This window comes from Buteo buteo, chromosome 20 (genome assembly GCF_964188355.1).
Source record: "Buteo buteo chromosome 20, bButBut1.hap1.1, whole genome shotgun sequence".
Lineage (NCBI taxonomy): Eukaryota > Metazoa > Chordata > Aves > Accipitriformes > Accipitridae > Buteo > Buteo buteo.
This window is the reverse complement of record NC_134190.1, coordinates 24,974,717-25,001,463: the sequence shown is the minus strand read 5'-3', so window position 1 is coordinate 25,001,463 and position 26,747 is coordinate 24,974,717. Positions and strand designations below refer to the sequence as shown.

Genomic DNA, 26,747 nt, shown 5'->3' with positions numbered 1-26,747 from the left:
TTGTTTCCTTAGGTTGCTGACTTGATAAAATGGTGTAATATTGTTTGGATCATGAACTGGCATCACTTGTTGCATAGTGCACTACTTGGAAACTCAAGTGCCAGGCTTATTTTTTAATTTAGTATACTGGGCTTTGCTACTGTTGTTCAAAAGTTAAGTGTTATGTCTTCTCTTTAATCTTCTGAAAGAAATTTAAAAGGCAAGATGGAACCGTGTGTGGTACAAAAACCCCATGCAGTGTACCAAGCATGTTTTAATTTACATTTGCATATTACTACATTTTTAATAGCAGTATGATACTATCGTTGAAACACTTACTTGAAGGGAAGCTATCTGGGTATTCTTTGGGAAAGTATTCTGTTGGCATAGATTGCTTTAAGTGTGTTTTGAAAATCCACCTCTGAAATTGCCTCACAAAAAAGGCTTAACCATCAAAGGATGTCACTTGACAAGCCAGAAGGTAATATACTCAGTTCTGCCAACCTCAAAGACACTTAAATAAGCTAGCGTGCCTATGTAGTCAGCGTTCGTAAGATTAGTGTATGCTGTGCTGCTGCTCTAATCTTGGATTTTGCACACAATGAAGTAATAGTATTTCTCAGTGTTTCTAATAGTTGTATTTACAACTTAAGAAAAAATGCTTATTCTGAAGGTGGCCTAGGAAGCGATGACTAAAGTATCTATTGTTTTTCTTCAGATTTTGAGTTCTCTCATGTGCTTTAGCTAGCTGAAATGAGAAATCAAATGGATATTGACTTCACTATCAGCTAACACTTATTTTCTGTATTTCCTGTCGAGCTTTTCTTGCTTTCTTTTTCCAGGGTTGTTCTCATCACAGGGTAAAGCTATTTTTGCTCTTAAGTTGGACTGATGTTATTCTGGATTAAATACAGCAGTTTCTGTTTTCATGAAAGTTGCATAAAATTATGCATTTGATTAAATCATGGTAAACAATGATCAGTGGACACAGGATAGGTTAGGCCACAGCTTGCGCCTTCTTTTAAAAGGAGGTCATGTGGGATTGAATTAATGGCGGTGATTTATACATTACATTAAAGATAAAACTACTTTCTGATGAACCAGCTCTATTACGGGCAACTGAATCCTAAGTCTGCTCACATTTCATTTAGCGGGAAAGGAGGGTAAGATTAATGCTGGTGATCAGTCCTATTGTTAGTATATCAAAACTGGATTTTCCGAATACCTGCCATCCCAGGGCCTGCATAAACTTTATTACCATGAGTCAGATGTCCAGAGTTCACATGAGTTGTTCTTTTGTGTAAAATACACACTGATACCTCCATTCCTGATATATGCCACCTTGCTATGTCAGCTGATCTAATGACATACTGAAGCACACCTTTGATGATAAAAGTTGTGGTCTTATTGCACATATCTGTTTTAACTCATTCTTGAGAGCATGTTTTGTAGGAAGGTTTCTTTTCCTCATTATAACCTCTTTTCATTGAGAGGATCCCTTTGTAAAACAAGGGACAGAGACATAGCACGCTTGTAGTAGATTTATGGGAAGAGAGGCAATCAGGGTGCCTGCTCCATGAGAGTGCAGCACGGAATAAGAAGGCTCGTGCTCTCTAAAAAAATGATTATAAAGCGTTGAGGTTAAGATAGTGGGATGTTTTAATTTGGTTTTGTTTGGTTTGGATTGGGGTTTTTGTGGGTTGGGTTTTTTTTTTTCATCGGGGATGTGACTGAATTAGAGCATGCTGTTAAGTGTAAATAAGTACTGTGGATTACCATGTTAAATACTGTTTGCTTTCTGGTGATGCATAATGAAAATAAATTAGATGGGTAGATTATAGGATTGCTCTGGCAAATACCTTGAAAATTTTATTTAGGATTTCAAAGCTGTAGCTGTTGATTTTGTGATAGCTAGACATTTTAACAAAATCTTCATTGGTACTGCTCAAAAAATCCCAACCCAACAGTAGATGCCTTTCTTCTGATTTCAGGTCATTACTTTTCCCCATCTGGTAAAGCAATAGCTTTGTTTTTAGCAACCAGAATTGGTGCAGAAGTAACAGTTGTATGTGTATGTACAAGTCATGTTCCTCCTCTGGACAGAAGGTTTTATTTTGCCTTATTTAAACATGCATTCCTTTTTGAAGATTGATGGAGTTGTCTTTCTGTGTAAAGATATTACAGAATTATTGCTTATCATTATTAGATGTATGACTCCATTTCTGTTACAGCACGGAGCTCCTTTCATTTTGTGATGAATGAACAGTGGGGGAAGAGAGAGAGGAACACTGTGGAAATTACACCACTTTGTCATTCATTTTAGATTACAATGTCTTGACAACATGACTTGGTTGCAAAGTAGAAGACAGTAATTTTAAGAGAGTAAATGCTTTTAAGACTAGACAGTCTGATTTTACTGCGGATAATTACTGTATATTACTAGAAAAGTAACTTACTAGCTTACAAGCTTAGATAACTGGTGTGCTTAAAAATCCAATAGCTGTGCCATAAATGAAATTATATATATAAATAAAGTTATATATCTCACTGAAATCTTAAGGTAGTCATGCACTGGGAAGGAAGAAAAGTTTACTGTGTTAACTCCAGAGAGGAAATGTGCATGATCATTTGCTTGTAAAGCTAATAAACTAATCAGATCAAGGGACTGTCACAATTAATTATCTTTTTTCCTTAAATATCATGGACTCTGGATAGATAATTTAAGTCCATTATTTTGAAATATTTGAAAGACTTGTATTGGATAATTGCTTTGGATACAGAAAAGAAAAAAGTCATCATTATAATAACTGCTATGGACTATACTCTTTTTCTGCCTGACTTGACTTTATAGGAGCTACTTTTCCAAGTGAGCTTCATTCTCTGTGTTGATACTTGTTACTAAAATGAAAAAGCTTAAATTGGAACTGAGAAATAGACTCACTTGTAAACTAAGTATTAGAAAAGAACTTTCATTCAGATCTGTTTGACTACTGAATAGGAAATTTAAAATGTGCCTAGATTTAGTGAAAATTGTTGAAAAGAACCACTGAGGGAAGGTCTTGACAAATTTTCTGTTTCTGTCGTGGTGTTGATTTGATGGATTCAGACTATTGTTTACACTCCGGTCTTGTGGTTTCAGATGAATTTTTCCTGCCTGTTAGATGAACTATTAGAAAAGTTCTTTACAGATAGCTGAATGATACTGAATTGTAACAGTTCCGAGCTTCATTGTAAAAGTGACAGAACAGTTAAATGCCAACGAAAAGTGCTTTCAACAGCCTTGGCAAGTGCTAAATGTTACCAGTGACCAGATAAGATGGGATTATTGCTTTTTAATTAGTATGCAAGGTAAATCTGAATATTTTTGCTGTGGTTTGAATTGGAGAAGATGACAATTAGAAATGACTAATGTTTCTTGTCAGCATCAGTAGTTAAGCACATTTTGGGAAAGAGTTTTTTTCTGTGCTTCATGGAAAGGTTTTAAATGATTCAGTCAGGTTTAAGTTTGCCATAACAGCAGTTTGCCTTTGGCTTACCAGTAACAGTAATAATTTAGAAGTCGTAAATTGTGTCAGATCAAATCATGTCCTAAGTTTATATCTGTTGGTCTAAATGTATTAATCAAATTAATATTCACCTATAGAAAGTAACCTCCCTGTTCACCTTTACAGCAAATAAAGAGAGAGGTGCTCCTGGAAGGGTAATTCTGAGCAAATGCTTAATTTTAGGTGCTTTGCTGACTAGAGAAAGAGCTGAAAAATATTTATTCTAAGTTAGACTTGACCTGTTAAAACAAAATAAAAAAAAAAAATCACTTTAATGGAAAAGCACTCTTAAGATAATTGAAAAATTGAAAGACAGGCTGTTATTTAGAAGAGTGCTACTTCTTAAAATTATCTTACACAGAGGGAGAATATACAATATTTTTTTTTCTTCTATAACAGCAACATGTAATCATGCAAAGAATAAAAAAAAAACTTCATCACTGCTCCCCGAGTCCTTAAAGACATCTAAAGTGGGGAGAGGGGGTGGGGAATGAAATAATGGTCTAACAAGCTTTTGGCAAGACACGTAATTCTTCGTCCTTTCTGGTGGTCAGGTGAGCCAAGATGGAAAGTCATTGCTTGACAAACTTCAGAGACCTTTGACTCCTGGGAGTTCCGATTCCCTCACCGCTTCTGCCAACTACTCAAAAGCAGTTCATCATGTTCTGGATGTGATCCATGAAGTACTGCACCACCAGCGCCAACTGGAAAATATTTGGCAGCATCGAAAGGTCCGCTTGCACCAGCGGCTTCAGCTATGCGTTTTTCAACAGGATGTTCAACAGGTAGGTTTTATTTCATGTTGTCTAAATGCCTTTGTACTCTGTCAGCCTGTGATTTGAAGCTGGTTGCATTGACAGGTGGATTTTGATTGCAAACCCCTGTGTTCTTTCATTCAACAATTGAGTAGTTGCATGGGATTTGCTGACTGATTCCAAGTTCTGTGTGTTATCAGAGGATATTAGCCGTTACGGGTAGAAATTAGATTTGTAAGTTAGCTCAACTTCAGCTTTTTTCTTTTTTTAAAATTAATTTCATTGCTTACTTTAAGTCAGATAGGGTGAAAAAGATTCTTGCTATAGACAGCTCTCGTGAGCTTGTGCTGGAAGCTGACATTCACATTCTAAGTAAAATTCTGGACTCCAAGTGTCAGACTTGTAGGGGTAACATGCAAAATATTAACAGCGTTACTCTGTAACAAATTTTTAGTTTCAAATCCTCTGTGATACTTAATTGACTTAATCAGGTTTCTTTAAAACCAGAGAGTAGTATACCAAAGGGGTATAAAAATTACAGATAAGATTATTTTCTGACAGTGATGCTGTTCTTGAATTAAAGGTTATTGGCTGCCATATTTTTACTATTATGATGACATCTGTAAAAGTTAGTATTTAAGTATAGGCATTTATATCTCCAAGATGGTTTTCGCTTAAAAAGGCAAAGCTTGTCCCAGATTCCTTTGTTGATAGATTTTTAGTAAACAGAAAATGTTTGCCTTAGGCTGCAATTGACAGAGACATTAGTAATTTATTCCTTAATAGCTCATCTTCGTAAAAAGGCAAAGATGGCCAGTGTTTGCTGATCATGTTCTTTCATTTCAGTGTAAAAGGTGTTCACAGATAAGGAACTTCTGAGTGGGGTTTTTAGATAGCCAGTCATACATTCTGGTTAAACTAATCTTGTTTCTTCCAAATTAGTTGCACTTTAAGCCAAATTTCTTGTACTTACCTGTTCCAAGAAGATGCTGGGTGTGAGCAGTTGAGAATGAAATAACCTGGTTTCCATTATTTACAGTAATGAAAAAGATACTTAATTCAGGCAGATGGTGGGCAGAGTGAGCAATCTTGTTAGCTCAACTTTCTTCTATACGCAGTGCCTATCTCTTCATGTAAGCTGAAGACAATGACTTAAAAATACTTAAGCAGTAAATCAAGTGTAAAATTATTAGAACTTCATTACTTAATTTTTGATGTAAAAAGAGGCATATATTGAAAGGCAGGCAGTTACCCAACTTCTCAACACTCACATGTGACAAAGCATGCGGAAAGGCATGAAAAATGTTTGTCTGACAAAAAAAGTAAAAGAAAGCAGAGTCAATGTCATGAATGGTCAGGAAGGGCATAAAGAACCAAACTGAAAACACTATTGTGCCATTGTACAAATCCTAGATGCTCTTCATCAAGATTACTACATCAATAGTATCTAGTCAGGAGGGTACAGTGCTGGTACTTGCATGAGTAGTGCGTGCGTGTGCATGAGTAGTGCGTGAGTGAAGGGCACTTGTCAAAACTGATGAGGCACAGCCCACAAATGAATCACCTCTTAAACTTAAAAGGCTTCATAAGGAATCTTCAGAAACTGAAATTAACACAGTGGTTTGCTTCTCGTAAGGAAAAATGTAAGTCCTCCCAGCGGTAGCCTAGTGCCAACAAGTGGGGATTGGATCCTGGAACCTTCTCCTCTAGTTTGAATTCAATTCAAGTAGGACCTACTTAGGCAACCTAGGCTGAGTGATCTCCTGAGGTTATTTGCCAGATATATAATTCAAGTTTCAGGCCTGTAGGCCAGGCTGCAGGCAGTTTATTTCCTGGGGGAAGGTGTTCATTAAATACTACAGAGTCTCACTGTGCTGTTCCTACTCTTTGCCTTTAGTATCTTGGGAGTCATAAAATGTTTGTAGGAAATTCTCATTTTCTGCTCCTTCCTAAGTCATAGCTCTTAGAGCGGAGGAGTTAGCTCGGAGACTGCTTTGTTCTTTGAAGTTGGCAAATAACCCTTCATTAGACTCAAGTCATTATAGAGTCACCACCAGGTTCTTCAGCAAGAAACTAGATTTTCCTTCTCTGTATGAGACCTGTCAGCCCTTGGAACCGGTGCATTTAACATGGACATAAATAGTCACAGGTTTGAAAAAACAAAGTAGGCAGGTTTACTTGGTTTTATAACTTCCAGTATCAAAAATGTGTTACTCAAATCGTGCATGTGGATTGTGAGTATACCAGAAGTTTTCAGTATGAACCAGTTGGCTCAAGAGGGTTAATCAATCTAGGCTCATTACTCAGTACATGACTTACCTACTGGTTGGAGAAATTCCCTTCTTCCTGTTTACGCCTCTGGTTTCTCTATATGCTTTGCAAGACGGATCTTGCATTAAGATACCAAGATACACTCTTGACAGTTTGAAGCTGCAGCCTTTGGTGCTAATGCACATCTTTATCAATCACTTTAGATTTCAAACTAGATCTTATGTACAGAGATGCAGCCCCTGCTTGCCATGTTCCTAAGCCCTTCTATTAATATCCAGCAGTTATCACTGCCAGAGACTGGGTCGTCCTTTGGTTAATCCCTGTAATGGCTGTTAACATCCACGTTGGAGGCTTCTGAAATGTTGCATGTGGAAGTATAGCACTTTGTTACGTTACTTTAAATTAACTTTCAGATAATGGTGTATTTTGGGCACTGCCTTATGAATCACAATGTGAAATGTGGTTAATGTTCCCTTTCGTAATACAGCATTTCATACTTACATTTTAGCGCAGATCATGCTGTAAGACAATGATAATTCAACATCCATACCAGACAAATTAATCTAATAGCCAGGAGCAGATGCTTTAAAGATAACTGCAAGCACATAATGGTATTTCCCTGGAATAGCCTTGCTTTGGCAGATTGTAGCTCCCTCAGCTTTGAAAATCCATCAGGGGAAAAAAGTGATCTTGAATAGTAAAGATTCTTTTCTTCTTGCAAAAGAAAAACTAAACAACCTTATCAGATCATCTAATTTATCTGAGAAATGTTACGTCTTCAGTTGAATAATCATTGACACGATTCAGTGCATGAAATTACTTGGTTTTGAGGTATTGGTTAAATTTATATCCAAGACAATTCTGGAATGGTTTATGTAAAGCTCCGAAGCAACTTTCTTAAAATACTTTAGTTTTCATTTGCATATTCTCTTGGGCTTCTTAGTCTTTGTTCAAACCTTAAAAAAATCAATTAAGATTATCTAGCATGATTTAGAAACTAGCATGAAACCCTTTTTTAATTGTTGTCAGTAAAGTTAAATGTGGGGGGTTTTTTCATGTCAAAATTAACCAAGTGCAGCTCTCTTCCACTGTTTATAGTTAAATTGTACATAGTGGCAAGCAACCAAGTGCATTGTAAGTGAATTTATAACTGTCCTTCAGCATGAGTCTGTGACTTCTTCCTCTTCCCTCTGCCAGCGTGGTTTTCTGCTGGAATAATGAAATAACTAATTTCATGGAAGTGTTAAGTGAGTGACAGAGCTGAGTTGGAGGAAGGAAATGGCTGTGTTGAGCTGGTACTTCGTTTTGTGTTACTTCCACCTTAGAAAACTGGTTGAGTTTTTTTCTTCTATGTTAAGTATTGGTGAAGTGTTTCTAGTGGAGCTTTCCAAATCAACAAAACCACTGGGGTGCTAGCTGTATACACCAAGAATTATCTGCTAATTTCTTGGAGCAAGTAGCAAGGAAAGTGGCACATTAAATATTAAAAATAGTAGATAACATGTGAATTACAGAAATCTGAAATTTGAAATGTGAAAACCCATGATAGTCTTAAACTGAACAGAATTCAGAGTTTGACCTTAGATAGCAGAAGCATGCCAGGAGATCTAGTTCCTGGTTAGTTTGTATATTAACACCAAAAGAGAGGGTGTTTATTTTAATTAAAAAAAAAAAAAAAAGAAGTCAAATCATTGGCTATTGCACTCACTTGTTGAAAATAGCCCTTCTAATGTAAAACATGCCAATGAAAGTATAATTTTGTGCTTAAGAATTAACGAGCTTACCAAGTGGATAATATACACCAGCCTTTCACCTAAGGAAAGGAGCTGGCTCTGATGATTCTGATACGAAGCAATAAAGCAGACTTGCAGTAGCAACATGGGTTTTGTGCTGCTAGGCCATGAAAGGTCAAAATTGAATGTAAAGATAATGTTTCTGGTAGAGTGATACTGCTGACACTTACACGGTGAAAGTTTTTGGCCCTAATGATGGCTTGCAAGCCAAAGATTAGTAAAACATCCTTGTAGTAGTTTTTTTTCCAAAACATACATTTATTAGGCCTTACTGACCTTGTGTGTCTTCCCTGTTGGTTCTGGATAAATGTGCTGCTTCTCCTTCGTTGATCTGCTTGCCTCAAAGACTACGTCCGAGTTGTTGTTGTAACAGTCACTTGTTTCAGCCTTGGCTAATGAAGGGTGGGCCAAGAATGCTTGCTACTTGCTCAGCATCAACATAATACTGATTTCACTGGGTGATTTCCTTGTGGCTTTTGGAGGCGGTTCCAGTGTAAGAAGGTTCTTTTGGGGAGTTCTTTTGTAGTGTTTCTACATTTTAACTACCTGAAGATGAGAAATGCAGAAATTTCCATCTTCCCCTTCTGAATGTTACATCAGCACCAAGTGAGTGGTGGAGATCAGAAAAGTGAGTGTGTACAAAGTAGGTAAAGAGGTGAGGGGTAAGGACTGGATAATAATGTGGGAATGACTGGTGAAAATGAGCACATTGAATTTGCAAAAGATCAGATTGTTTATTTCTGCAAGCAGCATATACAAAACACGTATTTTTACAGTCATAAGCAATGAATTTGTCGAAATGAAGCTATCTTTCCATAGTAGTTTCTCCTATCATATATTCAGTATTGGTGCTAGAAAAATAAATATTTTTCTAGATCCTATATTGGGCATCAGGATGATTCTGCTGACACTGCAGTTAGGGCTTAATTGCATCATTAAAGCAACTTGCTGCAGTGGAAGCTAATATTATTCACCCTTTCACTGAAAAGTATTGAGACTCTTAAACTCCTATGTATTACTGAACTACCAGAGAGAATTCCATGTGCTTTCAGTATTAGTAGAAAAGTCTTCAGTGGGTTCATATGATGGTTTGTGTAACTCTTACCTCTCCGAGGAAGATGAAGAGAATGCATCAGTTAAGATTGTTAAATGGCTAATATCAGTGCCAGGTGACGGTATTGTCCTTTGGTCAAAGTGGTATGCGAAACCTCTCACCGATGGGCAAGGACATACCATAACTTGGACTCTGTCTTTACATGCTGTGAAATTCCCAGATAAAGAGCACGTCCTCAGTTTTGTTAAGAATCAAGATAAGAAGTCTAAGCACTAATAAGACTTGTATTCATACTGATTTCACTTAGAGGCAGCAGTGCTTCTCTAGTTGACTGGTTCATGTTATGTCAGTGTACTGGATTTCTATGACAATTTCATCTCTTGAGGAGTTACTGAACATTATTTGGAGCAAAAATCATTCTCCCTGGGATGCTTTCTGCTTTTCATCCCATGCTTTCTGGGACAGATTTTGCTGTTGATTTCATTTGTTAGCTTATAACTGTTAGTAGTCTCCAGAGTCCAGTCTAATTCTCTCATCCAAACACGTCTCCTTGTAGCTCTTTTTGTAATGAGAAAAGCAGAGTAGTCTCCTGAAACTAGTCAAAAGCATCGGTAATATAAACTTTACAGATAACTGAGGCCATGTTTGGCTCCTCGCTCTTCTTTCTCTGATCAATACTTTCCCTTGAAGGAAGCAAATGAAAACTTATGTTGACCTAAAACACAATAGTATTCTTTTGGCAACACTTACTAGGAAAAACAAACATTGCTTAAGTTGAAGTATGGAGCTTTAGTGAAGTGTTGGTGATTTGAGATGGCCGTATTACATGGTGTTATCAGATTGTTTGTTGTTTTGAAGATGTCCAGTAGGAGAGAGTTTGCAAACCAAAAAAAGATTCTAACGGTCAAGATAAATGAGAAAATCACACCAGATGGTTTCACTTTTTTACTAAAGAAAGCATGAATGTTTTGTATGGGAATAGTGTGTGGGATTACATGTGTATTGAATGTAGCCATGAGTGATGTTGCAGGAATGGATCTCAAGTCTGTTTGGAAGCCAAAAAAACCCCAAACCAACCAACCAACCAACCAAAAAGTCTCTTTAGTTATAGTAAGTGTCAAATGCTTTCAGTACAGGAAAGGGGGAAAAAAACCCTCGCCCAACTTCAGGAATTGGAGTAAAGGACACTAGTAGATAAGGAGAGATAAGGTACAGGTTTCTGGCAGGTATATTCAAAATGAACCGAAATACTCAGGTTTTAGAGAAAAAAGAACACTGGAGATAAATGTTAGGTAAAGTATTCCATACCACTACATAAATACTGTATAAAAATGGTTAGCTGACTTAAGAAAATTGCTTATATGCAGTTGTCTTTAATTCTGAACAGCATTCTTCAACCTCTGAGTATCTTCCAAAGAATTAAATACCGTATGCATGCTAGCTAATTAATGAATGAAGATATGGCTAAGATGTATTAGTTTGGAAAGAGACCAGATGTTTTTGTTCATTCACTCATCAGAAACTTGGTATGTGTGCAGTAATCCTTTGTGTTAAGTGGCAGGAAGTAATTACATGTACAGTTTTTACTATTTATGAAGCTGTCAGCCCAGTCATTGTAGTGGAAGCTTTAATGTCCTTAAAATGTCTTTCGTTCCTCACTTTTTCAGCTATAAAATTTACAATACACAATTAATTCTGTGATGTTTTGAGGAGATGCTTCTTCAGAACTGGGGCAAAATCCTTCATACTCTCTGAATGCAGACATTGTCATTCATCTCATAATGATTTCAACTCAATTTTATTGTGTTAGTTAAAAATTCTACTACTGAATCTTTCTTCTTGATTTAATAATATGCAGTAGGACAAGTGACTTCTCATCTAAAATAAAACTTCGCTGTGTTATTCACCAGCATTGTTGGGAATGTGCAAACTCCATTAGTGTTACATTACAAAAAAATGTCATCTGAAGGCTTAAATGGATTACAGAGACACCCTCACAAGGGGTCTAGCCACTTGGATCAGATTACTGTCAAATTGATGAATGTGTAGAAATGCGGTTGTCCTTGGTAGGCTTCAAAATAAACATATAATCTTAAATCATACAATTTAGCTAGTTTGAGCTAGTTATAGCTCTGAGAAAAGTTAATGAGATGTAATTAATGTCCTTCAATGGCAATACTGTGTTTTAATCCCACAGTACAGTTCCTCATAAGCAGTCCCGTTACAGCTTCTTAAGATTCTTGAATGGTTGTCTTTTTGTTGCAACATTCAGGACATCCACTCTGAGTTTTTGTGTGTCTCTCTTCTGTACCACAGGTGTTGGATTGGATTGAAAACCATGGAGAAGCTTTTCTTAGCAAACATACTGGAGTGGGAAAATCCCTGCATCGGGCTAGAGCTTTGCAGAAACGCCATGAAGACTTTGAAGAGGTTGCACAGGTAAAAACAATCACATGAAGGACTGTACACTTGTCATGGAAATATATGAAAAATTCCTGCTCAGGCACTGAAGGGCTGGGCAGAGCGAGCTCTACTACAGAAAATTCAGTTCCCAGAACGAACTATTTTGTTTCTGTTGCAAGCTTTTATTTAATTTCTCCTTTGCAATCCAGCTTCAATAAGAAAAAACAAACTTCCAGTGTCCTACAGAGAATGGGAGCCTTGAAGCCCAACAGAGCTGCTGCTGCTATTATTATTTCTTATTTTTACTATTTTCAAAAGCATGCTTTCAAATGTTGACTCGCAGAAGAATGAAAGTTTTCCACTTAAAGTAACTTAATTCCATGCAATTCTAGTATTCAAACGTTTGGGCAGCCCCTAAGAGAGGATGGAGATGAATTGAAAGCCCTGCTTCCTGACTTGAAGCTTGGGGAGCTCCCAAATCCCCACAACAGTCTGATGGGGGGGGAAGGGGAGGACTCCTAAGAAACCAGGTGAGCCAGCAAACTGGCCAACCTGGCTTTGTTTTTTTTCTTTAAGTACAGTTGAGTTTGTATATGTCCTCCTGTTCTGAATCACTGATACCAACACTTTTTCTATAGGAAGACTCTGGCTCTAGCCATAAGTGGAACTGATGATAGAACTTCAGAACACACTTTTCTGTGAAAAAGGTCAAGCTGAAAGACCCTAAGATACTAAGGAATACAGGGAGCAAACACGAGGAAGTTGGTTTGGGTGGCAGCCTGGAAAAGGGGGCGTGAGGTGAATAACAACCATGAGAAGCTGAAACCTAGAATCCTCCCCACTAGTAACATGCGCTGTCTGTGCAATCATGTTAATGATTGGTACAAGTAAACATCTCTAAGCTTCATCAAGAAAAATCTCATTAACGTAGGGTTGATACAGTGGTCCTTCAGAAGATGCATTATTAGAAAATTCTGAAGTGACATGCAGGAGCTCAGCCGTGACACCTACTATGGCGGATGTATCAGAAGTGTGTTTACAGATTGCCTGTTTAATGGATGATTAAGCTCTTAATAAAATTTTATTGTAAATACAGTCTTAGAGCACTCCAATGACTGAGGACTTGAAATAGCATCAGAAAGCTTCCTCAATATTGATTTCCTATAAAATTTTCCAAAATAATAAGCATTGTTAGTTTTGTATATAAACATGCTGGATTTTCCGTATGCAAACATAATACTTCATTTTTAGTAAAATCTGTAATATTTTCCATGTGGAAATACTTATTTTTCTGGGTCAGACAAGCAGGAATCTTTCTGCAAGACACTTAGCAAAACCTGAATGATCTCATACTTAATACTGTGTTATTTGAGCAAAGAAGAAAAAAATGTTTGAGTAACCAAAGGGAATGAAGTGTGTAGAACTGTTAGTGGGATGTTAAAAAAGCATCTTGTTAATTTGCATTATATTTTAAAGTAGAAAGTTGTAAAGTAAATCCTTAGCAAAAACTTCCCAAAACTGAATGTTACTAGAGTTTAAAATGATCTCTTTAGGGGATGGGCGGAGTTTCTATTTTTGGAGATTCTGAAAACTTAGACTGGTCAAAGAACTTAAATATACTACAGGGGACTATCTTCAACTGACAGAAGGATGGACAAAATGATCTAATAAGTATTTTTTTCATCTCTAACTCTTGAATGTGTAGTGACTGCCAAGAGAGGCACACCCTCTGAGTTGTTCCTCTTACTTGCTCTAAAACTGAATTTAAGCAGGCCCCAAAAGGCATTCCTGTTGTTGGTGTTATAAGGAAGATTATGTTCCAGTATAAGACAGCAATCTGCAGTCCTTGTTAAAGCATGAATAACTGTCGACCAATTTATTCTCTACCTACATTTCTGGTTGGTCCAGGTCTTTGTTGTGTTTTGGTTTGGGGTTTTTTGTTGTTGTTGTTGTTGTTTTGTTGTGTTTTGTTGCCTTTTTTTTTTTTTTTTTTAATAGGACCCTAGGCATAATCAGGGGGTTTCAGTCAGCTCTAGTCAGAAGTCGAGAGGAAGCAGCGTCAAGTGAACTATCAGTGGCATGGCAATGCTTCATCAAATGCAGGCAGCCAAGAGTAATGTTGAAAAGTTCCTCATCGAAGGCTAACTGCTGATTTTGAGGGGAGTGAAAATTATTTCTTTTTTCTTCCCTTCTGCTTACTCCCTCATTCTTTTTTTAATGTGAATGAGGTGCCAGTTCCTCAACGGCATTCAAAGAGATGTTAAAATAAGCTACGTGTCGAATACAAAAGAAGTTCCAGAGTCAATGGGCTGTGGGCTCGCAAATTATTCACTTTAAAATTCATGTGAAATGAAGGCTTGTTTCTCTTTATTTGGCACTTTTTGTTACCACTACAGAAACACTAGATAGTTAAAACTTAGCTGACTAATAATCCTCCGTAAATTTTGTTGTATTGACATTTGTGCTACACATACAGACTTTGACTTGCACCCACTATTGTAGAATTGTGGTGTTCTTTTCATGTGAAGCCAGTTCAGTTCACTTTCTACCTACCCTTTTTTTTCTCTTTCTTTTTTTCCCCTCTCCCAATGATTATCTTTGTATCCATGAGACCATTTAGTCAAAGAGTCAAGACTCCAAATTTTGACATAACTGATTCACTTATGGGCATGGATTTCCAGCTTAGAAGCACTGGATGCAGATCAATAGGGTTGTACTTCTCCATGCATTTTTGTATGGAATTCTAAGGCAGCTTCTCCTGTTTCAACTATGATCAATGTCTGATTTTTGATACTAGTCTATGCTCAAAAAACATGAAAAGTGTATGGCAAGAATTAATTAGTGGGACTTTTTTCCACAGGTAAGTTCTTTTCTCCATGTGCAGACTGCATCTGAGTAAAGAGATCAAGTCTTCTTGGTGCAAGAGACACACAAGAAAGATTTTTTCCAAACCTCACTGGAATACACCTATCATTTCCCTACCACCACTAGTTCCCACCTCCTTTAAGGTTATGAAAAAAGGTTATGTATTTGAACTGGTTCTTAACTTTACCCCTGAATGGCTCTGATACATCAAAGTAAAGGTCCATGTCTTAGAGTATCTTGTGGCCATCACCAGATGCATAAAGGAAAGGGACTGTATGCTTAAAAAGTTACCTTTACCCTCCCAGTTATATGGGCCTATTTGATATCTGGAACTGAAGGATGCATCAGAACCAGTGTTTAATAGTCACAGATGGACTTTTCCTCCCTTAATTAGGCTAGCTACTTTTTGAACCCATTTAAGCTTTTGGAATGTATGCCAGATCCTGTGGCAATGACTTATGCAATTTAATTGCTCCTTAGATGAAAAATACTTCTGCTTTTTCATTTTAACTGTGTTGTCTGATGCTTATATGTGATAGCATCCACTGTATTTAATGAGTAATCTATCTTAATTTTCTCTACCTTTAATGATTTGTATACCTCTGTTAATCTCCCTCCATCCATGTGTGTCTCTCCCCCCTCCATAGTGCAATAAGCTCTAGTTTGTATGAAGTTCAGTCCATACCTATGCTCACTTCTGTTGCTGTATTTCTTGTCAGTAGTACTCATTTCTGCACTAGTCTCTTAAATTTAACCTTTGACTTTTCTATGATGTGTCACTTCATATGCTTTCTAAAAATATGGTGTTTGTTCTTTCTGAAGAGTATGTAGAGAAGGTTTCTCAACAGGAAGACTAGGAAGGCAATGGGATATGTTGCTGGGGATGGTGCTAAACTCTCTGTTACAGAGAGTCTTTCAGCATTTTGGAGAAGAATGCCTACTGAAGACTCAAGTATAGTTGATCGTGCCTTGGGGCATAGAAGGACGGACTAGAGAACTTCTTAAAGCTCTTACAAGGCTGTTTCTTTTCTCCTGGGCTTTGGGGAGGGTGTGGTAGTGGAGATAATCTGTTTCAAAACTCTGTGTTGAATTTGTCACTGTGAAGGCTCCTTTGTCACTTTAGGAAACTGGCATAAGCAGCTTCAAGGGAGAACTGCTCTTTCTGCCTAACTTTCTGTTTTCTAACTGATGGCTGCCCCTTGGGACCAACGTTTTCAAAATCTTCACATTACTACTTTTTTTCCTCCAAGCATTGTTTAGAAGTAAGCAGAGAGTTGGGAAAGGTGGTGGTTAGTACAGCATGTCTGTTTGCTGTGATTTCTGTTCCAAAGAGCAGTTATTATCTACCAAGATAAATATTTATATTATATTTCAGCTCTACTTGGAAGAGAAATTTTAGCGATAAGGCATGTGTCTGCTGTTAAGGTTTTGAGAATTGCAACCCCTTTTGAAGCAGCATCTAGGTTGGGATCGTTTCTAAGTACAGGCATTTCACCATGCAGTTTACAGAAAGAGAAGTCTGATGTGCCTGGGCCTGTGTTATGCGGAAGATACTCCTGGAATTCGTAAACAATGCTTCACATGTGAGATAAAGTTTTCATTAAAATGGGAAACTTCTGTTTCAACCATCTGCAGCTGGGTGTGGCTCTCTGGGTTGATGGAGTCCTCGTTGTTCGAGGAGTGCCTCCAGGCTCCGCAGCCCTGCCCCTTGAAGACGTGTGAGCTGCAACCCTGGAAGTCAAAACACCAAAGCACAGCTCAGAGCGTGTCCTGGGCCGGTGATCTGGAGCCTTGAGTGGTGCGCTCCCCGCTGAAAAGGGTGGGCTTATTGCGTTAGTCTCTGCAGGCTTTCCCAGGGAAGCTGGGGAGGAGTTCTCTGCCTCTCCCTGCAGTTAAATGGATGAACGTTAAGGAAGGGCTAAGATGCACATAGTCAAAATTAAGGAGCAGCATGGATTTTACTCCTTACATAAACGGATCATAATAAATGAAGGGGGAATTCCCCCCAAATATATGAAAGCAGCACTGAGTCATGTAATCTGTCCTGGGCTTGCCTGGTAATTTGCTTGAGACCATGGAGGAGAGCTCTTATTTCCTGTCCTTTAGTTGAGTTTTAGGGCTGGACTTGGATTTAACTTTTTGGGATATTAGAATGTTAATTAGAGGTGTGATACTGTATTTTTGGCAAAGAAAGCACATTTGCATAGGGTTAATTTGTCTTGGCAAGCAGCGTTTTTACCTGATGTAATTAAGGTTGGGAGAAGATGGAAGGGCAGAAGGGAGCAGAGAAGGGTGTAGTTTATATTGTCAAGAATTTTTTTTTTTTATAGTCTGCAGTACAAACTTACCTGGAGACCTGATGTAGTGACAAGCAAAGCTTCTTTAGTGTAGACTTGGCTTCAATCTGTTTTCTCCAGAGGTTAACATCCTTCTATGCTTTCTTGATGAGTCTGTTTTGAGAAGCATTCTAAGGCATGAAAACCCCAAGGTTAGGCTTAAAAAGAGCACCCAAATTATAGCGAAAGTTTGGAATCAGTCCTGTTTTGAATTAATGAGGAAGATATAGATGCAGGCTGCAAGTTCTAAGCTTTAAGAGTTGTTGAACATCTCTCTTCTGTGGACCATAGCGCTCTCAGCACATCAGGTAGCAGACTTCTCCCATTCTGTTTTCTGCTTTTACCCAAGTCTCTTGTAGGACTGCTGATCTGCATTTGTTAATCCTGTCATGTATTGGGACAATATTCCACTCTGACATTCAGCCGTAGCTGCCTTCTAAATCTTTCTCTGTTGCTGCTGTTTCACAAATGATGATCCACTTGACACGTGAATTTTGGATAATCTCACTTCTGTAAGGATGGAGAGAAGTTTTCTCCTTCTGTGCCTGGTCACTTTCTACCTTCCCGCTGGATGTGTGGATTTGATGTTAAGCATTTCTACCAGCAGCTAGGACTTTCTCACCTCTAATAATACACATTTGAAAAGGCTTTTGGCCATTACTGTAGTGATTTTTCCAGTATTGAAATAGGACGGTTTGCAATTAATCAGTCATTTAGGCTGATTTTTATTTTAGTTGTGAATATAAAATACTAATTCCAAGGAAGAATAAATAGGCTCCCAACTTCTGGATTGAGGAGACATTTGAATAGACATAAATAAGGAGCTAAGCAATGAATCTTTTCACAGTAAAATGAAAAAGTATCTAGAAATATAACAAAATCTTTAGTAAGATTATATTCTACTATGTTTTAAGAAAGAAGAAAGAAAAATACATTCTGAGGGCCTTTTGTCCTTTCATTTTCATTAGTGGAGTGGCTTTAAAATACACTGACTGAATTATCTTTCATTTAATCCTGTGAAACTAACTTATTTCTCTACAGAACACATATACCAATGCAGATAAGCTCCTAGAAGCAGCTGAACAGCTTGCTCAGACTGGGGAGTGTGACCCGGAGGAAATTTATCAAGCTGCCCATCAGCTCGAAGACCGGATACAGGATTTTGTTAGGCGTGTGGAGCAACGCAAGATCCTGCTGGACATGTCTGTGTCCTTTCACACTCATGTTAAAGAGGTAAAACTGCTGCTAAGTCGTGGTCATAACTTTAAGCCTTAAAACTGATACTGTCCAATGTTACTTTCACTGTTAGAACCTTGCCGTAGGAAGTCAGGAAACCCCTATTGTATGATGAGTTTTGGTTTGTAATTCACTGTGGATTGGGGGCTGGGTGGTTGTTTTGTTTATGGATTTTATTTATTTTATTTTATTTTATTTTATTTTTTTACCTTTTCAAGCAGCTTCTACTGCCTTTGTTGTGCAAGTACATATGCTCGTTCAGTCAGGGGGAAGGTCAGATCAGGGAACTGATGCAGTTAAAAGACAGCATTGTGGGGGGAGATACTGTGCAGTTTTGGTGTTTGGTTTTTTTTTGTTGGGGCTTGGTTGGGGGGGGGGTGTCTGGTTTTGGGGGTTTTTTTTAGCCCAAGCAGCTCTCCAGTGCATTAACGGAGCTGTCAGACACATGGTTAGACTGACACAGGTCAGGAGACTGAAACGCATGGCAGAAGCACAAGGCTACTTAAGGCAAGCCTGCTGCTCAGAGAGATTAGTTTTCTTTCTCTGTTTTACACATTGCATTTTGATATTGTATATTGACGGTTCTTCACAACCTAAAGAGCTTATCTGATAATGACAATGGTTTGCTTCATGTTTGCAATTTTTAGTTTCCTTCAAAGGTTGATATACCAGGAAAAAGAAAATTCAGCCAGACACACTCAATATTTAGCCAGATCAGTTTTCTGCTCCCATTCAGGACACAGATCATATGAATTTATAAGCTCATGGGAGTGGGTGGAATAGGCTAGAGCAAGAATGAGGATTTCAGTAAGGGGTTTTGGTTAAAGGTAGTGGCAAATTTCAGCAACTGTAGATTACTTGTTTTCTGTTTAGAGCTCGTGTTAAATTCTCACTACTCAAACTAGGTGAAAATATAAAAGGCTTTTGGATCACAGCATGTCAGAGTGTCTTCCTTCTCCTCACCCTACATCAAGAAACGGTCTGTTCAGTGGGGAAGTGTAGTAGTCAAAGTAGCTTCTTCAGCAAAACCTTGTAGAGGATAAGGGTGGGAGTTTTTTGTATGTGAAACATCTGCTTTGCACTTGAAACAAGCGCACAAGGCAGTCGGTCTTTGAAGGAGGTCAAGATTGAATTACTCTTTAGCTCTAGACATGAGTACATAGCTCCCCCATCAGTTTTCTGTTAGATGCTTCCTTGCCGATATTTTCCCAGGACTCTGCTTATTTAAACAAAACACAAATGCTGTGTTGTAAGGTATTCTTAGGGGGCAACCTTTTTGTTTCAGTTTTCTCAAGCACATAGTGCTGTTCCATTACCTGTTGTGAAGCACAGGAGCAGTCAGCTGCTGAAACATGTTCATTGTTTTTATAGATTTCTTTACCTCTTTTTCTTAGCATCAAGAAGAGCAGCTGGAATGGTATTTAAATGGATACAGTTGGTTGTAGTGATGAAAGATGGAGACTGTAAAAGGACTTGCAAGGCAAGGGCATTAAAAAATCTAAAAAATCGAAAGGCAGACTGATCTGTGAGTCACTGTTGAGTAATTCTGGGAGGCTGATCCAGATGTGCTGGAATGTCGCCACTGCTCCCCTAGATAATAATGTTTTATTGAAAAAAAAAAAAAGATATTCTGTGTCTTGATTTATTTCTTTGGGAAAATGGATATTGTTGTGACCCTGTAAGTGCATACAGCTGTTGCTATGGCAGCCTTTTTGCAGCCTGGACTTTGGGGAAAAGGTACTGTGGCTGATGTACACATGTTGATTTTTTTTTCTGTCATGTGGCTGACCTTTATACCTCATAAAGCCAGGAGAATTAAAATGAGTACTTATTTATGTAAGCAAGAGTATCTTTTTATTTATTTGCATTCTACTTAAAAATACAGATAAGTGAGGCAGGTGTTTCATATTTAGTAGACTAGTCCTTTGGTTAAGGTGCAAAGAAATAGCAAGCTCAAAGCTGCCTTGTGCTTTCTGTATTCTGATCTGTTTTCAAGAGCCTGTTGTTTGTTATCAAACATGCGTGTGGAGTGCTGAGAAGGCATCACAAAGCAGATGGAAGATACAAATGCCCTAAACCTGAAAGTCATCCGTGCTTTGTTGGCAGGAGAATTGCATTTCTCCTGCAGGATGTGGGAAGCTGCTGAATAAATTAGTGTATACCTGTAAGCACATAACCTTTCTGCTGTATGATGGAGTGAAGAAATTAACGTGCACGCTTAGCTAGTGAAGAGAGGAGTTTAGGTAGTAAGATAATATGCTAGTTGTTGAATCGGAAAGAGATGCTTCGGTTGTTTAAAAAAAAAAAAAAAACAAACCAACAACAAACCAACCAAAAACAACCAAACCCCAACCGAAAAAAACCCAAACAACTCAAAACAAAACACCACCAATGCATTTTGCCCTTTGACTACTCAGGGTGAATTTTGTTTCTTGTATCTTTTTTGTGTTTTCCTGGTCTAAAAAATAGGCATGAAGAATAAAAACTGTGTTTGTGTGTGACAGTTTGGAGGGAGCCACAGAGCTGAGAAAAGCTAGTAATGTGAGTTGTTGGCTGTTTTGAGGCTTTGAAACCTGGCTCTGATATCCATCTGATCCCTTGATTTTTTTGAAGTAGAATGTTTTGCTGTGTTTTATTCTTTTCCCCAGAAATACTTCATGTTGAATGAATGTTCTTCATCTGGAGGAGAGCATCCCAATACTACTACACTCCTGTAGCTTTACATAACCTTTATACTTGACACAGAATTTGCCTGCAACTTTTCGTAGCTTCCCTGGGAAGCATGAGCCCTGCAGTGTCTGCCCAGTACCGTTGCTCCGTTCACGCTTAGTAAATCAGCACAGTTTCTGCTTTCAGAAGCAGCGTGCTTGCCAGAAAAGCAATAGATCCACTTGACACGTCCTGGAAGTAACAGACTTTTGCTATACCTGTGCACAAAGCAGCTGTGTAGTATGTGTGCAGCAGCCTGTTATGGTGCACGTTGGAAATGCTGGCTCTCTTTGACATTTCCAGAAGGTCTGTAGCCAGCTGGTAGAGCTCCCTGTGGCTTACAGACATCAGAAAACAACATGTAAGTTCTCAGGCTCCTCATGGACTAATCTCCACAGACCACATTTCTCACTGGGGGAAAAGAAGGATGTATTCAGGGAAGCCAGAAATACAGTGTTATGTAACAGTATTGCCATTCCTCGTTTTGCTTAATGGTGATCCAAGAAAATCAATTGCTTGCTGTATATAAATTGTGATTCCATGCTGTTATGTTATTACTAGTTTTAAGTTTTTAAGATTGTGAGTATTGATTTTTAGCTCCCATGCAAACAGTGAGAAATTTCAATCTATAAGGCAAATTTTTTGGTAAGTGATGTACTGAAGTTAAGTTGTGTACTGGCGAGCTTTCAAAGTGTTTGGGACCATAAATATCCCTAGCAGAGTCTTTGCATTGAAAGCACTGTATCCTGGCAGGTTCTCAGCCTAAGGATGGATAAAATGCAGCTGAACATCTGAAACTTGGCCATTGCAGACAGTGAATCCCTCATGGCTTTGGTGCCTTTTACATTTAATAAGAAAAAAATTGCACAGAAAAAAAAAAAGATACATTTCCTAAATAAACGGTTGTCATAAAAGGTTGTGTGCAAAACAGAGGGGCAAGAGTCATGCTACTCTTTGCTGTGAAATCTTCTCACCAAGTAGAGATTAACAGGATTTTGGTATGAATTCAAATTCTTCCATACACGTACATACACACACACATGCACACACACTCTCTCCAAAATGGTTCCCTCAGCATCTATGAGTGGGAAGACTGAAATCCTGGCCAAGCCAGGTGTTTGTAGTAGTGCCAAAGTAGAGCAACAGATATTTTCCTAACTGGAGTCAAGTGTGGGAATAGAGATCAGGCTGACTGTACGTGGAAGAGAATGATCTCTTAAGAGCCTGTTGGCTTTTTGCATATAACCTTTTGTGTGTATTCTGACAAGTTGATTATAAAATAGCTCAGAGCACTTTTTATGTATACACAATATGCTTAGCGGTGTTACTAGAAGATGTCTCTCTTCTTTATTTTGTCTTACTCAAACTAAACTTTGCACCAGAATAGACTGAGGTTGAAACAAGGAAAAGGGAAGTGGAATTGGCTAAGATTTCAGATACAAAACCTCGCTGTTCCTGAACAACAGTAACGAAACAGTAGTCTCTGCAAGCTGTTGAAGGAAGGTGGCATCATTTTGAGGATGCCAATGTGTGGGAAGGCTGAGGAGGCCTTGCTCGGGTCATAAAGCTGCTGGTTCATTCACATCTAGTTAGGAGGCATGTGTATTTGCTTCAAAAAAGCTTGATAATGGTCCCGCTTTGTCTCACTGCCCTCCTTTGCGTTACCGGTATGGAAGGGTGTCCATCTGCGTAGCCTTTCACTCGTTTCATCCCAGGGTGGACCCTGAGATGACAGACCTGCTCTTCTGGTTGTCTGTCACTCCTGAGTATTTGAGTCTTCTGTGCTGGTGGTCTACAGGTTAAATTTGGATGCTCTCTCCTCTGTGTGCTCTTCCCAGGCAGCAGAGCAGCTTTTGGATGCCTCCATCTAAGCGTGAAGGCTCTGTCCCTTGGGCTTTTGTGCATCTCTAATGTTTTTATCGTGTCGTTATAGCACAGCAGTGCTCACTGTGATGGGTCTGGCAAACTATATGAAGTGCAGTCTCGGGTCAGTACTTTGATATGCTGGTCATCTTGAACCTGACAGTTGAGGAGGACAGTTTTTAAATCTGAAATAAGAGAAACACGTTCAGTGGCAGCAGACTAAAGTGTGTTGTGATTTAGTGGTTAGGTTGGACTGGAATCCAGTCACCCAGCACAGATTATCTCTCTTGAGTTTTTCCAATACTGGTGGCAACTTTGCTTGAAAAAAGGGATCAAATTTAAGTCCAAGCATTATTGAAATAGCACTAAGTGCTTGAGACAAGTGAGGCAGAAATAGGCCTTTAAACTGTGTAAGCTATGCTGTAGACTTTTTTTTCTTGTTCAGATAAGAAAGGGGATGAATGCTGACAGGGTAGTAGTAGTTGATGTAATTTTAGGAAGATGTGAGAAACTTGGTTTTCCTTCAAGGATCAATCTGTTCTGAATAGGGAATTGATTCTGTTATAACTGTAGAATAGATAGGGATATTTGAAGCTTTTTAAGAAAATTACATACAATTTTCAAAAACTATGCATGCATTTAGTATTTTAAATGTCACTGAAAGACCCTGGAAGACAAACTTGGGGGGGGGGGGTTAACATCTAACAGTTTTTGGTTTTAAAAGCATGCAGTTTTGGCCCACTGCATGTCCTGACAGCCGAAGCATACAGGCAGGCACACACCACATCAGCCGCTTTCTATGCCCAGATATACTTGTTAGGGAATACTATTGCAACATTCGGCCCTGCACAAATAATAGCTCCTTCAACAGCTGTCTGTGGCAATACACATAGAGCAACACAGTGCTGGGGGGCAGGGGCAGAAAGAGGAATTGGCAGTTTTTATAAGCAGAAACTGTGTGACTTTCTTTGTCTTAACCTGCTGAAAAGGCTGACTGTGTATCCAAAAGCCATTATTATGAAAATGAAAAATAAAATAAATTGTGAAAGTGTGATGGATATTTTACCCTAATAAAATAACTCTGGGCACTTGGGAAGGTATTTACTCAAAAATAGTTGTTCTTTGATTTATATTCAGCAAAATACAGTAAGGTCTTCTTTAGCTGTGGTCTTTCGGGAGATTGCAGGGATGGGACTTAAATGGACAGAGGCCCATGGTGGAAACACTGAAACTTCCAGGATGTTGCAGACAATTAAAATAATACCATCTCAGTGACTAATGGCATGCTCCCAAGAACTTAGGAAAGAGGTAGCACAGGATGCAGGCTCATTCGAGCAGATGTTTCTTAGTCTGTGCTATATTTAGATCAAGAAAAAAATCTGCTGGGTGAAACATTTGCCTGTCAGGGATTCAGAATTTGGTTTCCCTCTCCAATTTTAATTCTGATAAGATGTGAAGAGCAGATGAAAAGAGTAGAAGAGCCTCCTTCTGTGACTGGATTGAGTTATTTATATGGGTTTTTTTACTGTATGTTAGAGCTGCCTTGCTGCTGGATAAAGTTCTTACTGAGGTCACAGGACTTAGTGGTTTGTTTAGGGATCTTCATGCTGCTTCTTTTATGGAGAATAGGAAAAAAACCCCATGCCTGGAAGTTGCTCAAAAGTTCACACCGAGAGAAAGTTAATAGTTTTTTAATGATGAGTTTGTTTGGGTGGTTTTTTTTTTCCCCACCAGATTTTTGTTGCCAAGCTCTTTTTTATGGAATAATGCATTAACTCAGAAAATCACTGCACTATAAATTCTGTAGTTCTGCACTGCTGAATGTGTACGGGTAAGCTCCAGTCTCTGTTCATGCCCCGCTGTAAACTGTTCGCTTTCTTTTGGCTTTGCTGTGCAACATTGTACTGTCTTCATCCTTAGTTTTGTATCCAAAACCAAGGTAATTTACATAATTTCCAGTATATCCAGTGCTCATTCTGGTTTTAAAGCTATATACAAGCCAGCTGGCTATTGCCACCCATTGTGAATTAAGGTCCCCTCAGTAAATTGCATGAATTTCTACCCAGCTTTAATAATAACCTGACAATTTTGTTCATCTGTGGTGGCTTTATTCTAACTTTTGCGTATAAACATCAAGACTATTTTGAGGGGAAGCTGTTTGTCAGAAACTTACTTGGTGGAGAAGTGCAAAAAGCTTATTTGGTAATGTATTAAAGTAACTTTTGCTGTGGAAGTGTCACAGAGCTGTTTAGTCACTTCAGAAATGGCTTAAATTGTTCCACTTTCAACAGCATATGAATCACAGCTAGGCAAGTAATGCATACTAATTACTCTCCTTCTCTTTCTGCACATTTGTAAAATGTTTTTCCTTCCCGAGCAGTGGGTAATTCAGCTAATGAACTAGGCAAACGCAATGTATTTTTGAGCCCTTTGGTACCTTGGGGGCAAGGTACGGTGCTCACAGTCATGCCGTGCTGACCAGGCGCTCAGCCGGTCAGCGTAACGCTTTGTTGTGTAGCGCCCATGTCTTTCTGCTCTTGGAACCGGCTACCCAGAGGAAAAGGTCGGCTGGTTCTGTGTTGGCTTGGGTCTCCAGCACCCAGGGTGAGCTTTAGGGGAAGTATTCGCATGCACAGTACATCGCCAGCCCATCGCTTCTAAGTTTTGTTGCTCCTGTCAGGTCCTCTCCACCCAGTTATAGAAGTGGCTGAAGTGTACGTGAAGAATAAGAAATGCAGAGGTGAGATGTCCCTTGTACAGGTCTGACACAACCCAGCTGCTAAAGACCTATTGGAAAAAAATGGAAGTGGTTCTTCGACCTGTCTTGAGCTGCAGTACAGGTGCTTGTAAGGGAGCCAAGGGGCAAACTTGATATAGTCCAAGAGACTCAAAATGGTTTTAATCCCGGTTTGTCTGTGATAAACATCTCTGAAAACTGGGCCTTTTGTAGACTGTGCAGTAAGCGTGGAGTGTAGAGGTCTTCCAGCCAGCACCAAACACGTTAGATTTGCAGGCAACAACAAAGTGGAATATATTTGGAATATATTTGCACTGTCACAAACTGCCCTGCTTGTGTGTGCACACCAGCTCACTTGGAAGGTCTCTGATATGGTGCCCCGTTATTACGGTTCAGACATAAACTTCATATGCTGAGAGAGGAATAAAAACATGTCCTCTGTGCATTGAAACTTTACTAAAAAGTTTTCAGGTTGTATTGTCAGGCTTCTTGCTCTTAAGTTGCATTTGTCTCAAAGTGAAATTTGCATTCCTAAGTATGCATTTGGGAAAAAATAAATAAATTTGGATGCTGCGTTGGGTTATGCTGGAATGAATGTTGATGAGTGCTTTTGAACCACTTGGTAAATTCTATTGATTTGTGCTCCTTTTAATAAAAAAGACTGCTGTGGCTTGAGCTTGTGGTGTTTACGGCTATGGAGTTGCATTCAAATCTGACAGGCATTGTCTTTGAAGCATATGAGTAGTCAGAATAACAGTGTATGAACAGACAGTTCCGTTTGGCGGGGGGGGGGAGTAGATTTGTAGAAAAGAGTCTGGTTAAATGTCATTAATTCTTCCCAACTGTGAAAATCTAGCCTATATCTTGGCTCATTCAAAACCTACCTCAGGAGGCATGTAAGGCTCTAAGATACGGAAACTAGCATTTGGTTTTAAAGTAAAAGCTTCAAAGGAACTGATTAATCAAGAGCTAGGATCCTTCACTGAATTTTCTATTTTAATGTAGCTCTATTGGTAGTTAGGAAACCTTTATGATCAGGACATTATACAAACAGCAGCATGAAATGTGTATTTCTGTAGGAAATGTTATGGAAAGAAGTAACGAAAACATTTGTTTTTCTGCCTTTTGAAGTTGAGTTGGTTTTGATTGCTTACTGTCTGTATTTTATCTATGTTAACCTTTTAATTAGGTTCAAAGTTAA

General features: G+C 38.6%; 1 protein-coding gene across 4 annotated transcripts in view; it reads left to right on the top strand.

The window, feature by feature from the left end:
- Positions 1–26,747, top strand: part of TRIO (trio Rho guanine nucleotide exchange factor) — a 256,719-nt gene that overhangs the window by 103,783 nt on the left and 126,189 nt on the right. For all 4 annotated transcript variants that reach the window (XM_075052205.1, XM_075052204.1, XM_075052206.1 and 1 more), the window contains exons 9-11: positions 4,079–4,309; positions 11,714–11,836; positions 18,043–18,234. In XM_075052205.1, coding sequence (XP_074908306.1) covers positions 4,079–4,309; positions 11,714–11,836; positions 18,043–18,234 — 546 coding nt within the window. The remainder of the gene's footprint in view (positions 1–4,078; positions 4,310–11,713; positions 11,837–18,042; positions 18,235–26,747) is intronic.